This window comes from Onychomys torridus, chromosome 14, assembly GCF_903995425.1.
Source record: "Onychomys torridus chromosome 14, mOncTor1.1, whole genome shotgun sequence".
NCBI classification, from domain to species: Eukaryota; Metazoa; Chordata; class Mammalia; order Rodentia; family Cricetidae; genus Onychomys; species Onychomys torridus.
The window spans coordinates 48,960,882-48,977,773 of NC_050456.1; the positions used below are offsets into that span (position 1 = coordinate 48,960,882).

At 43.3% G+C, this 16,892-nt stretch overlaps 1 protein-coding gene across 2 annotated transcripts in view; it reads right to left on the minus strand.

The window, feature by feature from the left end:
* Positions 1 to 16,892, minus strand: part of Dcaf5 (DDB1 and CUL4 associated factor 5) — a 101,886-nt gene that overhangs the window by 30,047 nt on the left and 54,947 nt on the right. For both annotated transcript variants that reach the window (XM_036205960.1, XM_036205961.1), the window contains exon 6: positions 16,421 to 16,634. In XM_036205960.1, the coding sequence (XP_036061853.1) occupies positions 16,421 to 16,634 (214 nt within the window). The remainder of the gene's footprint in view (positions 1 to 16,420; positions 16,635 to 16,892) is intronic.

Genomic DNA, 16,892 nt, shown 5'->3' on the forward strand with positions numbered 1-16,892 from the left:
GAGTTGATTTTGTTATACTGTATACATATTTCTACTCTTGTTTGAGGTATTATGTATCTCATTTAGATTGTAATGGATAATTAAGAAACACAGATTAATAATTAGTCTTCTATGATAGTCAAACTTATAACATGTTAGTTAAGTTTTCTAGGTATACATAGATATATTTCAGATAGATAGGTAATCTTTAAACACTTCAAAGACCTACAGAATATGGCATTTAAAATATTTTTAAAAATTTAGACTTCCTGGACAGTGAGACATGTCTGCTCCTGGCAGCACCGATTTACTTCAGAGAGGAGGATGGGCATCAAAGACACTCTATATGGAGTTTATCTTTACCTTGGCAAAAATAGCCATTTGGGCAAGAAATTGTTCTTCCCTGGACTGCCTGATTGACTAGACATGACCACTGAACTTTGCTAGGTGAAATGGTCCTTCAGGTTCCTGCTTCTAAGAGGAAACTGCCAGACATTCTACAGGACACTGAGAAAAGTGACTGAGAGACTTTAGGCCTATGGGCTGAAGACAGATGCTCCAACTTTACAAAAGAACTTTAGAAGACTGTCCAGGCTGCCAGCTGTCTCTGTCTACCCTACAAGACTCACGAAAGTTGCCTGCATCCTTCTCCCATTTCTCACGTAGTATTATATCCTTCTGAGGTCTTTGATGTAGTTGAAGACTAGTTATAATTTTCTTCAGTTATAATAAAAGATAAGTTAGATATAAAACCTTAGACTCACAAATATAAGATAGATATGATATCTTCTTTAATATTGTAACTAATTCTTGCTTGATAATTGTTTTGTTATATGTAATTTTACTATTTGAAAGTTAAAACCTTCCTTTTTGAAAAAAAGAAAAAGGGAAGTACTGTGGGATGTTCTGTATGTCAAATGTACTGCTCTGATTGGTTAATAAATGAAACACTGATTGGCCAGTAGCCAGGCAGGAAGTATAGGCGGGACAAGCAGAGAAGAGAATTCTGGGAAGTGGAAGGCTGAGGCAGGGAGACACTGCCAGCCACCGCCATGACAAGTGAGATGTAAGGTACCGGTAAGCCACGAGCCATGCGGCAAAGTATAGATTGATAGAAATGGGTTAATTTAAGATAGAAGAACTAGATAGCAAGAAGCCTGCCACGGCCATATAGTTTGTAAGCAATATAAGTCTCTGTGTGTTTTTACTTGGTTGGATCTGAGCGGCTGTGGGACTGGTGAGTGAGAGAGATTTGTCCTGACCATGGGCCAGGCAGGACCAGAAAAATACTAGCTACAGGCTGGAGAGACGGCTCAGAGGTTAAGAGCACTGTCTGTTCTTCCAGAGGTCCTGAGTTCAATTCCCAGCAACCACATGGTGGCTCACAACCATCTGTAATGAGATCTGGTGCCCTCTTCTGGCATGCAGGCCGAACACTCACTGTACACATAATAAATAATAAATGTTTTTTTAAAAAAAAGTTTAAAACAAAAAACAAAAAACAAAAAAACACTAGCTACATCCATCTTCCAAACTGCAAGGAAACTTTTCAATTGGAGTGTAACATTGTAACCTTTGAGTTTCCTAGTTTTGAGCAAATTTACATAGTGATCTGTCAACTTCTTAGGTGGCAGATAGGGACATCAGGGTCTCATCTGGGTCCTACCATTCGTTCTTTGAGAACAACCACCTGGCTCTCATTTAGCAGGTGAAGGTACTAAGTCGGGGCTTTCTCCTTGGTGCCCGGACCCTTGAGGAGAACATAGCTTCACTGTAAATGTGCCGCCCTCACTTCTTACTCATGCTCCTCAACGTTTTTAAAATGATTCTTTTAAAAACCATAATAAGAGCTGAGACAAGCCGGGCGGTGGTGGTGGCACACGCCTTTAATCCCAGCACTCGGAGGCAGAGGCAGGCGGATCTCTGTGAATTGGAGGCCAGCCTGGGCTACAGATCGAGTTCCAGGAAAGGCACAAAGCTACACAGAGAAACCCTGTCTCGAGAGAGAAAAAAAAAAAAAAGAGTTGAGACAAGATGACTGTGAGCACTAAGCTAGCTTCAGAGAAAGCTGTGGGGTGAAGAATACAGCAATGGCTCCCCTGTAGCCTGGGGGCTCAGCCGGTGTAACTCCCGATCCCTCGGGCCACCTTCTGCCTGACTGCCAACTGCCAGGCTCCACATCTCTTGCCAAAGCCTTTCTCCAAAGCCTGTCTTGCAGACTGCTCTAAGAAAGAGCCATTAACCAAAGATGACGTGAGCAGGCTTGTGAGCAGCCCAGCTTCCTGCCCAGACAGAAGAACAGGGATGCTGAAGTCTGTGCTCTCCAGCTTCCCGTCACTCACACTCTTAACTGCCGGTGGCCACGGGCGGTTCCGGAAGTCGTCCTCTCCCTCCCACACTTCTCTGCTCTACTGGTGCTTACTGTATTTCCAAAGACAACTGAAGACAGAGCGGGAGGGCGCCAGAACACCAAAGAATCATCTAATTACATGCATGTACGTGCGTAAGCATGGACTAAAACTCGCTGGTCGATATCTCATTGCTGCATGCTCTGCTTAAAAGAGGCTGTAAACCTGACACAGAATTCCTGCTTCCTTCCTTCCCCACACTAAATAAACAAAAATATCATACTAAAAAGTACTACCAGGCCTTGCTTATCAGAGGTTTACTTCAGTGAAGGATCGGTGCTTGCTACTTACATCATAATGCTTCCTGGGGCAGAGCCCTGGGAACGTTAACGGGCCATCCATCCAGACAGAACGCTGACTCAGAAGACAGCCTTAGAAGGAAGAAAATGCTCCCACAGAGTTAAGCCTGTTGGCTTTAATATGGTAGCTCCTCAAATACGCAGAAAATGCTTAGAATGCTTTAAATGCTTTTGGGGATAAGGCAAGTTCTGATAGCTCTTCCCCTTAAAACCTCTCTTCATCTACCAGGAAAGAACTGCTTGGGATAATTTCCAGGGAGGGGTCTAAACCCACTGACATCCAGTCAGACGGTATAAGTGCTCACCAACACTGGAATTACAAGATGCCCCGGGGATTCATTTATGAAATTTAGTGGTTGTCTGCTGGACTCCTGCCAACATTAACAGTTGGGCTGCCTGGGATACTGTTAACTGGGAGAGTCTGACATAAAAATAAGTTCATTCTTTTATTCTTTAAACAAATATTTATCGAGTGTCTACTATGTGCCGAGCACTGTTCCAGCGAAGGAAAAAGAGACCCTGTCCCCACCCTCATGGAACTATCATCTTGTACAATGTGGAAAAAGGGCACAGAGATAGGGACAAGAAACAATCACATACATGATGTTCTCAGGGTGGGTAGACGTTAAAAGGAAAGCTAAGCATCTGGGTTGAGAATCTAGGCAGTGGTGGGGTAGCTTGTTTCTGTTTTATGTAGGGTGTTCACAGGCCTCTCTGACAAAATGGCATTTTGAACAAAACCCTAAAGGAAATGAGGGAGCAAACTATACCAGAATAGGGCAGAGGATTCTGGGATATTTCAAATATAAATTAGCAAACTGTGTGTAATGTTTCAAACCTGTAATCCAAGGCTTTGAGGAAAAGAACTGAGTGAGGAAGATCCTAGCCTGAGCTATGTAAGAGTTCCGGGTCAGCCTGGGCTACATAGTAAGAGCTGTTACAAAGCAGAACAAACGAGGCAGCCAGCGAACCTGGGGCTCCATGCATGCTGAGCGGACGCTCTACCACTCAACTCTGTTTTGTTTTGTTTTTGTTTTGTTTTGGTTTTTCGAGACAGGGTTTCTCTGTAGCTTTGCAGTCTATCCTGAACTAGCTCTGTAGACCAGGCTGGCCTTGAACTCACAGAGATCCACCTGCCTCTGCCTCCAGAGTGCTGGGATGATTACAGGCATGCGCCACCACCGCCTGGCTGCCACTCAACTCTTTTCCCCGCCTTTTAAAAACTCATTGTCTTGAGACTGGGTCTTATTAGCTTGCCCAGGCTGGCCTTGAACTTGTGATCACAGGCCTTTGTCATCAGGCTTTACTTTTTTTCAAAGCTTTGCAGAAACTTACTTCAAGAGGGCCTGGTGTGGAAAAGCATTTAGTATCACCACAGGAAGAATTTCCTTTCCTAAGGTTGCCTCCTAAGAGAGGGCTGGTTGAGCCTCAGACTGAGTGAGGCCTGCCAAATGGTTAGAGCTCCAGGCACTAAAGTGCTGGTGGGCTCCCTTAAAAGCATTCTGCTGTGGGACACAACAGAAACTGACTAAGAAAGAAAGACAGAAGAGCGCTAATGCCCGTCACTACCAAGAGAAAGCTACAGTACACGATCTCATTAACATTAAACAGAATCATTTGGACTAAACTGTAAAACACCCTAAGTGGTGGAAAAAGAGGTGTAATTCTCTTTCTTTGTCTTGGTATCTCTTTTTCCATAGTGTTGGAATTAAAGATTGGGCCACCATGATCCAGTTTTCCCATGAGTTCTGGAGAGTGCTGGGGGAGTTGAAGTTGGGTCCTCATACTTACATACAAGCACTTTACCAGCCTGGCTATCATCTCCCCAGCTCTAAGAATCTCCCTTTATCTTGACACTCAATTTCAATTGGATTTTTAAAAATTGTTTCAGCTTGGTTAATTTTTAAGAAAGAGTCTTATACAGCTCAGGTTGGCCTCCAACTTAAACCAGCCTGCACTCCTGATCTTCTGACTTTACTCAGCCTCTCCCTTCTCCTCTGCCTCTTCCCTCTCCTCCTCCTCCCTCCCTCCCTCCCCACCTCTGTTTGAGACAGCACCTCACTATTAGCCCAGGCAGCCTAGCCTGCCTCAATCCTCTTGTAAAACTTCACAGTAAATTGTGGGATTTTTCCCATGGTGTTGTTTAAGTGTGTGTGTGCACGTGAGTGGCCACCTGCATCATGAAAGGCATGTGGAACTCAGAAGACAACCTTTGAAAGCTGGTTCTCTCCTTCTACCATGGGGATCAAAGGGATGAAACACAGGTTGACAGGCTTGGAGAGCCATGTCACCAGCCCCACAGCGATGTTTTAAATCTGAACCCATAAGAGAGGACAGAGATGTTAAACCTAAGAATCTAGGGTAACTACTCTGGTACCAACTTTACCATTCTCTGGACCAGAAAGCCTTTGACCATGGATCAGCTTTCGATAAAAAACACTCAACTCTTTCCCAAGCCTTTAAAAAACTCATTGTCTTGAGACTGGGTCTTATTAGGTTGCCCAGGCTGGCCTTGAACTTGTGATCACAGGCCTTTGTCATCAGGCCTTGCTTTTTTTCAAAGTGTGCAGAAGCTTATTGCAAGAGGGCCTGGTGTGGAGAAGCATTTAATATCTTGAGATTACCCAAAGCATGGGTTCTCTGGGTACAAATCACAGATGCTATTTGAAATTAGGTGTCAAACTGGGTGTGCAGGTACATGCCTCTAACCCCAGCACGTTGGAGGCCCAGGCAGGAAAACTGATGCCCCAGGACAGTCTGGTCTATACAACAAAACCCTATCTCAAAAGGGAGAAAGGAGAAGGGTGGAAAAATACAGGGTAAAAATTGCTTTTAGCCAGGTAGGCACATGAAAATGAAGAACTGGCCACTCCTCAGGTAAATTTCTTATTTAGCCTCATTCTAAACAAACTAAAAACTCAGTTCCTGCCAGGTGTGGTGGCGCACGCCTTTAATCCCAGCACTCAGGAGGCAGAGGCAAGAGGATCTTTGTGAGTTTGAGGCCGGCCTGGTCTACAGAGCGAGATCCAGGACAGTTGGAGCTATATAGACTGTCTCAAAACAGACAAAATCCAAAAATTCAGTTCTTAGGAGGCTTTACCTTGTAGGTGAGTAGAATAAGAAGATGCCAAAGGAGGAGGACTGTTTCAAATACTACTACGTAGGCAATGGTGTCCTCATTCCAAATACTTGGAGTTAAAGAAAGGCAGGAGAACCAAATACTACCTTGGGTCAAAGGAGACACACTTTGGGGCAAGAAGGGCAACAACAGTACAAAATGAGCGTGGACTGTAGGGTTCGGATTCTCCACAATCTTTTCCAGCTAGTACCAAAGCTTAACAGTTGGCTACGCAATGATTCCTATCACCATTCACTTAAGAGTACAATGACGTTTAATCTAATCCACTATCATACAGAGATACTAGCTTGATCAAGCATAGGGAGGCTCAACAATCACTCCTTCACAACAGATTTCAAGAACACATCAGAAGCACCACCAGAAACACCAACAAAAAGATCAGCACACAGGCAGTGGTGTGGGTTTATTTGTCCTGACACAATGTCAACTCACTAACTAATACATATAGAAACAGTCATTGGGTGACACTCTTTACTCTCTGGTGCTGTGATAAAACCCAACACTTGGCCCATTTCTCTCCCTCCCCCCTCCTCACCACTTGTAAATCAAGATGTGAGCTCTTGGCTGTTCCTTCATAACACTATTATGAACCCTAACCCTGTGGAACTTTAAGCCAAATTAATCTCTTTTATAAGTTGCATGGTCATGGTGTTTTAGCACAGCAACAGAAAAATAACTAACATAACATCTTTCCAGTGCCCTTCTGGAGTACAGGTAAGTTCCTAGCAGCTACTTGTAAGTTTTATATGATTTTAGAAATATGGTTACAAAAAACAAAAAAACAAAAAAACAAAAAAAATTGAGTTAAAAGGAAAAAAAACAAAAAACAAAAACAAAAACAAAAAAACCCTAAAAAACAAGAGAGACAACCCAGCCACTAGACATAGTCCAATTAATACTCAGAATTAGTGTTAACAGGCCCTTTGAAAGAGAAAAATCTCTTGCTGCTCTCTTAACAGCTATGTAGATGGATGGCTGGAAAGAAAAACACATATAAAAGTGTGTGTGTGTGTGTGTGTGTGTGTGTGTGTGTGCACATTTCTGTATAGCTCTCAATATTCTCCAGCATCTACTGAAGGAAATATATCAATCAGTTACTACTTATTGCGTGTTGATCAACTTAGAGTTCTCTTCCAAGGCTCCTTCCACAGTAACTGATTAATTATTCTCCAGTAAATGGCGTGCCTGTCTAATTAACTGTATTGACTAGGCTAGAAAAACCAGATGGCTCTTTGGCCAGGATCAGTAATAGAAGAGAAATTGCTATTTTTATTTAATTAAACATAGCTCTTTAGTTCCCCTAAACTTTGTTAGAAGGGAGGAAAAAATAAGACAGAACAACTTTGTGAAGACTCTTTAGAGATCATTTCTAGAGGAAGGTTTACTAGTTGTATAAATACATGCCTGGTTATACATTTATTTATACTAGTACCTGCCACAAATATTATCTAAAGCATTACAGCAAATTTTCTCTGGAGATGGGCAAGCGACAGATTTCACTGGTGCTAAGACAAACAGAATTGTATTGGCTCTTAATGAAAACATACACACATGCACACCCAGAGGATGAGAGCGTGTATATATATATTTTCATACCCACAAGAATAATATCGGCTTTGCATGTGAAATTAGATTATTCTTGTTGTTTTGGTTCACTTGCCATTCCAGCTCTATTAAACTTCTGGAATTCTTTGGTTGATTAATAACCAAACTTTATGAGGTCTGAGTAGGGAAAAATGTGTTAAGAAGTATTCTATGGGCTGGAGAGATGGCTCAGAGGTTAAAAACACTGGCTGTTCTTCCAGAGGTCCTGAGTTCAATTCCCAGCAACCACATGGTGGCTCCCAACCATCTGTAATGAGATCTGGCGCCCTCTTCTGGTGTGCAGGCAGAACACTGTATACATAATAAATGAATCTTTTTTTAAAAAAAACATTCTATAACAGCAGCTGATAATATTCAAATAATCACTAAGAAAGAAAACTTTTACAAAAAGCTCAGTCCAAATCAACAGCAGTGCTTATAAACAAGTAGCCTGCCTTACTTGAAGACAAGCATTTGTGGAAATTCATTTTGGAAACCCAGGTTTGGGCTGAAGAGGCATTAGCCAGCTGACATCAGCACCCAGCCTTCCCTGCACTGGCCCCAGTTGTGACAGCCGGGGACTGTCTCACTGCAGTCCAGCTACACCAGTGGTCCAAGCAAAGGCTCTAGGCACTCTTAGATGATCCCCTTTCTCTGCAGTTTGAGGAAGAAGAGGCAAAGCTACTGACCGAGTCACACGGTGAAGGAGACTGGCAGGCACATTAACTGGTCCTGCTTCATTGATGTCTGCCGAGGTTTCCAGTTGGGTCCACACTCCTAGCTAGGGTTGTGCTTAACAGGGAACTCTCAGGTCGTGTTAGCAGATCACAACAATTCTACTTATTCCTAACCTAGGAACAAATCTAGAGTGCCTTGTGTGGGCTTTCCGTGACTTCTAAGTTCTTAAACTGATCAGTAAATAGACTACAGGATGAACCTCACCCAAGGGAAAATGTCTGTTCAAGACTGGTAATGGCTAAGCATCTAGGTCCCTGGGGTCCTAAAACCTTTATGATTATCTACAACATTATGTGGTTATATGCACCTTTTTTTTTTTTTTTTGAGACAGGGTTTTTGTGTAGCCTTGGCTATCCTTGGACTCTGTAGACCATGCTGGCCTTGAACTCAGATATCTGCCTCCCTCTGCCAAGTGCTGGGATTAATGGCAGGCACCACCATCACCCAGCTTTCTGACAGTATTCACGGTGCTCAGATTTTCAAAATGGCCCAAGATTTAAGAGAATTCCAAACAGCTGATTTGAAAAACAAGTGCTCTTCAATTTCCCCTCTTGGTACTGGAGATCAAAACTTAAGACCTCACACAGGGAAGGCCAGCACACTAGCACTGAGCTACGGCCCTTCCTAGTCTTCCTTTAACCTTTTATTTGGGGATCCTCCTGCCTCAGCCTCTGCAGCAGCTAGGCCTACAGGTCTGCACCTGGTTAAAACAAAATCTTCTAAAATATTCACTCACAGGCCATGGTAGCACATGCCTTTAATCAGAGGTAAATGAATCTCCATGAGTTCCAGGCCAGCCAGGCTTTTGTAGCCAGTTCCAGGTCTGCAAGGGTCACACTACACAGTAAGACCAAGTCTCAAGAAAACAAAACAAACAAACAAGATAGCCACTCCCTAGTGGGGAGATGGCTCAGTAGATAAAAGCTCATGGCATGCTTGTGGATCCCCAGACCCCACACAAAAGTCGTCTTTAATGCTCAGGATGTCCCTAGAGGAAAACAGGAAGTGGGCACAGATGACTCCCCTGTGGTGATATACTTTGTACCCTATTAAACTTCCCTGAGGATCAGAGGACAGAGCCAGCCACTAGATTAGACATGGAGATCAGGCAGTGGTGGCACACACCTTTAATCCCAGCACTTGAGAGCTCATGCCTTTGCTTGGGAAGCACACACACACCTTTAATCCCAGGAAGTGGTATCTGGGCAGAGAAAGGTATATAAGGCACGAGGAAACAGAAACTCACTCTCTTTAGGCTGAGGATTCCATAGATGTGAGAACTAGTGGCTGGCTGCTCTGCTTCTCTAATCTTTCAGCTTTCACCCTGATATCTGGCTTTGGGTTTTTTATTAAAAGATCATCTAAGATTTGAATGACACTCCCCTGTCTCACACTGACAGAGTGAGGAGACCCTATCCCAAACAAGGTGGAAAGGTGAGGGACAACACCTGAAGACTGTTCTCCACGTAAGTGCTGTGGCACATGTGTACACACATTAAAAACAAAAGTCCTTTAAAAATCCACTCCCTAAATAATACATACAAGGAATTCATTGGCCATATGCTCTGTATGTAGCTCTTCCTTATTGGCCCACGAAGACCACTTGATCTTAGCAACACAGGAGGCAGCATGAAAAGGCCACAGTCACAGAAAAGGATGTGAAGTTAATCCTGGTTCAGTCCTGACACGACCAGCCATTTCAAATCACTCTAGGCTTTACTTTCAAGGGGGATGAAACCAACCATACCTAGTAGAAAAAAATTAGCCAAAAGGCATAACACAAATCAAAGGGTGAAAGCCAGGAGTCCAACTTTCCTGTAGAAAGTCTATTTTTATTTCCTATGAAGATAACATATCACATGTGCAGTCACATGAGTGTGTGTGTTAGCAGAAAGGGGGGCAGACAAGAGTCCCAGAAAAGTAGAGCTACAGTTTACAGGGCAATTCTCCAGTCTGGTGAGTTCTTACACATACAGTCTTGCCGCTTGTCCTACACACACTACATCAACAGAGAGAGGGTGAGCAGTGAAAACATGTCTGAAGCCAGGTCACAAATTTATGGTCATTTTGTTGGATTCAGGAAGTACAAGACAGCCCTTTGGGAGAGGGGTCCAAATGATTTCATTACCATGATTTTGGAGGCCCTTGCCAAGTGTCAAATCCACAAGAAAGAGATTCCAATGCTCTGTCAGCCTGCTGCTCAGTCTTTTCAAAAACACTTGCCTATACTATTCTTTCCTTCCCATTCCTCTTTCAGTAAGATACAGGACACGCATGCCTGTCCATTAACTGAGACTAAAAAGAGAAGATTTTTAAATAATCAGCATGTCCATTTCTACGTACACAAGCTGTCAGCATGAAAGACTGGCTTCCCGGAAGCCTGAGCATTCTGCCAGACCTCGGCTAGGACAAGAGCCGTTTAAAGAATTGAGAAAATAAAAGGCGAATGAGTGTACAGCAGCAAAGCAGGTGGAATATTAACATTCTTTTCAACCCTGTGAAGAGCTTTGCTTGCCCAGGGTATACATGAAATGGTAAAGCTTAGGACAGAAAGTATAGCCAGTCCAGCTTCAGGAAGAAAACAAAACAAGATGTAAGGATTCATGACTGAGGAGAGAGCTATTGAACTCAGGTGACTTCTAGGGGAGGAATGCTGCTTGCTGCAAGGTCATTCACTAGACCCTGGGACCAGGTGTACTTGCTGAAAATCAACTCCAAGAATGGGGCAGTCAGCCTATGCCTGTAGCCCTTGCTGCTCAAGGGAGGAAGCTGAGGCTGGGGGATCGTTTTAGGTTTTTAAAAGTGCATGGTCAACCTGGGCCACACAGTGCTGTGGAATATTTAACTACATAAAGATGTGTTACACTTATTTATGCTGCATTTGTTTAACGATGTAAAGATGTGTTGCTTTGCCTGACTGGTCTAATAAAAGCTAAGTAGCTAAGCAGTAGAGGGATAGGTGGGGCTGGTGGGCAAAGAGAGTAAATAGGAGGAGGAATCTAGGCTTGAGGGAGAGGAGAGAGAATGAGGGAGAAAGAGAGGGAGACACCCAGGGCCAGGCAGCCAGACAGCCAGACACGAAGTAAGACATACAGAAAGAAAGAAAGAAAGGTAAAGCCCCAAGGCAAAACATAAAAAAGCTAGCTGGACAAGCAGAAGACAAGGCCAAGCACTCATAACTAATAAGAAGTCTCCATGCCATGATTTGGGAGCTGGTCGGTGGCCGATGAAAGCCTGCCACAACATAGTGAGACCATGTCTCAAAAAGAAAAGAAAAAAAACTCAAATCTTTTGTTAGGGTTTTGTTTCTGTTGATATCCAGCAAATTAAATATTACTGTTACCTAATCTAGCAGTGAATACTATTAATATATACTAGAGATAAACTTACAATGCATTAGGAGCCTAAAGCAGGGAAGACTATATAAAGAGCTTGGAATGAAAATCAAACCATGTAAAACCATGTGAACTAGTCCACCGTAGCATCTGGAGCAAAAGAAATGTTCACCAAATATCTGCTCTATTAATTTTTTGTTTTGGTTTTTCGAGACAGGGTTTCTCTGTGTAGTTTTGGTGTCTGTCCTGGAACTCACTCTGTAGCCCAGGCTGGCCCTGAACGCACAGAGATCTGCCTGCCTCTGCCTCCCGAGTGCTGGGATTAAAGGCGTGCACCACCACCGCCCGGGCTGCTCTATCAATTTTAAAAGGCATAAAGCTAGGATGTTGTCACTCATGCATTAATCAGATAGACCATGGAACCAACCTTGAGATGAAATATCCTGTGGAGTAAGGCACAGAGATCTCAAGGTGGCCTCCATTAGAATACAGACAATACACAGATTTGCTCTATTACTGCAATGAGGTATCAACTTGTTACAATAATTAAAAACAGTATTTCACAAGTAAACCTACCTTTGTTTAAAAAAAAAAAAATCTGACACTTGGCAACACGGAGGCTGTCCTGGCAATGATGGACAAACTGAGTGGGAACCATCCCATTTTGACAGAACACAGGCTTTCCAGTTAACTACAGTTCACACTGCTCCTTGCTGTACACTCCAGACAAACTGACTCCTTTTCAGTCTGTCTTGCTTCTAAGAGTCTGAGTTCTAGCACTCGCTCAGCTACAAGAACACATGTGGCCATTTGGGCACCTTACCTTTCTGAATTTCAGCTTTCTCAAAAGGAAGAGTTGGTTCAAAATGACCTCTGAAAGCTCTGTGGTTACAACTTGTAAGCCATGAAGTAGACTCAGCATTATTTCATATGTTATTCCTTAAGTCTAATTTCTCAAAATATTAATTTCACTTTGAGGCAAATGGACTAACCAGTGAACGTAGGATGGTTAAAAAAACAAAAGTTCAGGCCCTCTGGCACAGTATTTGGATCCATTCATGGGGCCTGACTAATCTTCTTGTAATTAAAAGCTAGAAGGCTGTCCCAGATGGATGGAATCATCCACGTTCATTCATTCCTATTATGGAAATTCTCAAATTCCTCTCCGGGGTGATTCCCAGCCTATGACTAAATGAAGCATGCACAGCACAGAGCCCCAGGCTACAGGAGTCTTCAGAGTGTAGACATAGGAATGATGTCAATATAAAGATGGATGCAGCGGCAAATGCCTGTAATCCTACCCACTTAGAAGCTGAGACATTATGATTGCAAGTTTGAGGCCGGACTAGGCAAATATATTGAGATCCTGTCCCAAACAACTTAAAAACAGCAAAAAAGATCCTGTCTGGACTAGTGAAAAACTCCCAGTTGTACAGATCACAGTGAACTGGCTGCTGCTGAGTAAGCCTTGTCCCTGGAAATCAGCCTGTGAATCACCTTTGAGAGACATGTTCCAAGGCTAGGACATTAAGTGTGTTTGGCACTTAAAACTGTTTGTACACTTAAAGCTATAAACTTAGTTCACTGTAAATACATTACTTAATTCATCCTAATCAAGGCCTCCAGGAGTTGGACAGGAAAAATGATTACCAATGCTGATTTACAGCTGTAGAAGCTTTCTGTCCAGAGCACTAAATACCACACATCTATCAAAGTACCCAAGAGTCACTTCAACAAATATTTTTATTGTGCTCTTACTACATCCTAGGACTTGGAGACAAGATAATGATGGGTTAGCTATGTTCTTCATCCCTAAGGAGTGAACAGAAATGTCAAACATAAATCTATTTCCTACTCTACTGGATTAGATGTCTCTGATATTCTAGAAGGGGGATACGAGTACATGGAAAACTGATTCATGGCCAGAGTCAATAACTTTTACATCCTCTTCATCCAAGAAAAACCATTTATTATAACCAAAAAGCAATATAATTTATCAAAGAGACTATAATGTCTACACACTCCCACTAGGATAAAAGTCATAAATAATAACTTGGTCAAATCTCAATAGAGAAAACTAAAAGGCACACCATTTTTTTATCATTATATATTAATCTGCAAAGCAAAACCCAGTTGTATCTTCAAAACAAGTTTCCATGGCTCTGCTCTGGCAATATCAGTGTTTCTGGGCATGCTGGATCTTTACAATCTTTAAAGGGGCACTTGGCAGCGTCTAGCCATCTTTTGTCTCTTGGGGGGGGGGGACAAAAGAAGATGACATTATTGGCATCTGGTGAGGAGAGGCCAGGGATGCTGCTACCCTACCCATCTTACAGCACACAGAACAACCATCGTAGCGAAGACTCATCAGGCCAAAACACTCACAGTGCTACAACTGAGACCACGGCCCTACACGCTCTACATTTCGGCAGGCCTTGATCTGGGTGTTTCGAGGCTACCATGAAGACAGGCTTTGGATGCTAATGTAGTCTGAAGAAAACACAACATCTACTTTCTTTACCTATTTCATTTTTTCCTTCACTTAAGAAAAAAACCTGTGCCTGAGGGTGTGGCTCAGTTGATAGAGTACTTCTCTAGCATGCACAAAGCCCTGGGTTCCACCCCTAGGAAAAGCATTAATTGTGCTTAGTGATTTATACCTGTAACCCCAACATGTGACTCAGGAGGTGAGGAAAGAGGATTAACAAGTTTAAGGTTTTCTCAGCCATATGCTGAGTTCCAGGCCAGTCTGAGCTACATGAAACCCCACTTAAAAAAAAAATAAAAAATAAAAAAGGAAGTGGAGCCAGCCAGTGGTGGCGCACGCCTTTAATCCTAGCACTTGGGAGGCAGAGCCAGGCAGATCTCTGTGAGTTCGAGACCAGCCTGGTCACCAAAGCGAGTTCCAGGAAAGGCACAAATCTACACAGAGAAACACTGTCTCAAAAAACAAAAAACAAAAAACAAAAAGAAGGAAGTGGAGGGGTGGAAACATGGCTCAGTAGTTAAGAGCATTTACTGCTCTTTGCAAAAGACTAGGTTTGGTTCCCAGCACTCAAGTGGTGGCTCATAACTCCCCGTTAACTCTAGTTCCAGAGAATCCGATGCCTTCTTCTAGTCTCTGTAGGCTCAAACATGCACATGGTGCTCATATACTCATGCAGACACACGCACAATTTTTCTGAAGTCTATAATACCACACAGGCAAATAAAAACAAAATCATTTAGGTTCTGCAGCCTTCCCTAGGAGACATCCCTTATCTAACCATCTAGTGGTATTCAATGTAGATCTCAAGTAGGTCATAGGATTCCAAATTGAGAATAAATCCTAAAATTGGACACCTATTCTCTACCTATAAAAGGTGACTATCTTAGGCGAGCAGTAGTAGTACATGCCTTTAATCCCAGCACTCAGAGGCAGGCAGATCTCTGTGAGTTCAAGGCCAGCCTGGTTGACAGAGTCAAGTTCCAGGCCAGCCAGGAATATACAGAGAAACTCTGTCTTGAAAAACAAAACCACAACAACAAAAAACAAAAAAGAAAACCAGGCTCTTTTGGGATTCTCAAAGAATTCTTTCTTTCTTTTATGCCTCTTTCCAAAAGCAAACAAATATTTCTGAAGCGATGAGGCATAGTCTATGAGACTTTAACTAATTAACTAATTTATTTATTTTGAGACTGTCTTGATGTACTGTAGCCTTGCTGCCCTGGAACTCACTATGTAGGTAAATGGCTGGCCTCAACCCACAGAGATTTACCTGCCTCTGCCTCTGGAGTACTGGTATTAAAGGTGTGTGACACCCCACTAGCTGCCCATGTCAAATTTAATGACATAGCTGGTGGGTCCACAGCATTCATAAGAAACTAGCATTTCTTTCCCCTATCTGGATGTAAGGCGCAATAAGATTGATAATCCTTGAAAAGAACGCTCTATTGCTGAAGAGTCAGTCACCAGCAATGGATTCTTTACTCCACTCAGTTGCTGAGGCCAGTCCGAACCATCACTGACAACTACTTCAGAATTTCTCTAGCTCAGACAGACAGATATAAGTGGACCAAGTCCACTTTGAAACTGCTACTTCTAAACTCATTTATGTGTATATTTGTGTGTCTCTGTATGGGGCACCTGTGTGGGTGTGCTCTCAGAGGTAAGAAGAAGACATAGGACCCCCCGGAGCCAGCCTCTGGGAGAACAGCAAGTACTCTTAACCCTTAGGCCTTCTCACCAGCCCCTAAACTGCCCCCATTAAATCAGTATCTCTAATCCCAGTAATTCAGAAAAGACTAGAAACACACAGCTAGGGAGGGTCAGAGTTCTAGTTATGATGCTGGCTCTTTCTCAAACAAGGCTGCTGAGGCCATTTCATCCAAGAAGAGGATGCCATGCAAGCAGCCATTCAAGAGCCATGTCTCCCGGACGGCATGTGGGTTTTCATTCTTCACTGTGGTACTGAATCGCCTTCCACTGGCAGGTTCATTCGCCACAAGCTCCTCTTCCCTTTCAAACGGCACATTCTTAGAATCTCAAGATCCATGCACAAGTGTGGCAAAGTGGTTGCTTAGAACCACGGTTGTAGCTAGCCTTGGTTTACAGGGTGTGCCTTGAATGAATGCACCCCCAGCATCCTGGATGAAGACAGTCACGATGAGGTTGGAGAGATGGCTCAGTGGTTCAGAGTACTGGCTGCCCCTCCAGAGGACCTGGGTTCAATTCCCAGCACCCACATGGCAGCCCACAACTGTTTGTAACTCCTTTTCCAGGTAACCCAACATCCTTACAGACATACATGCAGGCAAAACACATTTTAAAAAATTTACATATATATACACACATCAGAATCACTATTTCCCCTCAAAAGTTTCTACTTTGAGTGGTACAGAAGAGAAATTGAGTGCGACACGGTAAGGCGCGGAGATGCAGACAGCCAAGGCACCAACCTGGTCACGATCCCCCGCAAAGCAGCAGCTCTTCATAGTACATGAGTTGAAGTAGCCCTGATTGTCAAACTGGAACACAGGCAGGCGGGAGTGGATGTCATAGAGCACAGGGGGCAGGCGCCGCCGCAGGGCCAGGAGCTGGGTCCCGTTGCTGTTGAATCGCACACTCATGGCACTTTGGAGAGAGAGGTTGCCGCCATAGCGCAGGAGAGAACTGGAGGAAGGCAAAGGACAAGGATCAAGTGGGAGGCAGACGGGGAAAAGCCATAAAACACACTGAATTAGCTTCTTCAGATGCGTCCAGGCTGTCCTGCAGGGCTTATATCAGAATGTCAACCAAAGGGTATTTCAGTGTAAGAGTATCTTCTATTAGATATAATAATTATGTTTAGAATGGCTCCTTCAAGTTGGGGATTCAGTGGTAGAGCGCTTGCCTAACAAGTGCAAGGCCCTGGGTTCGATCCTCAGCTAA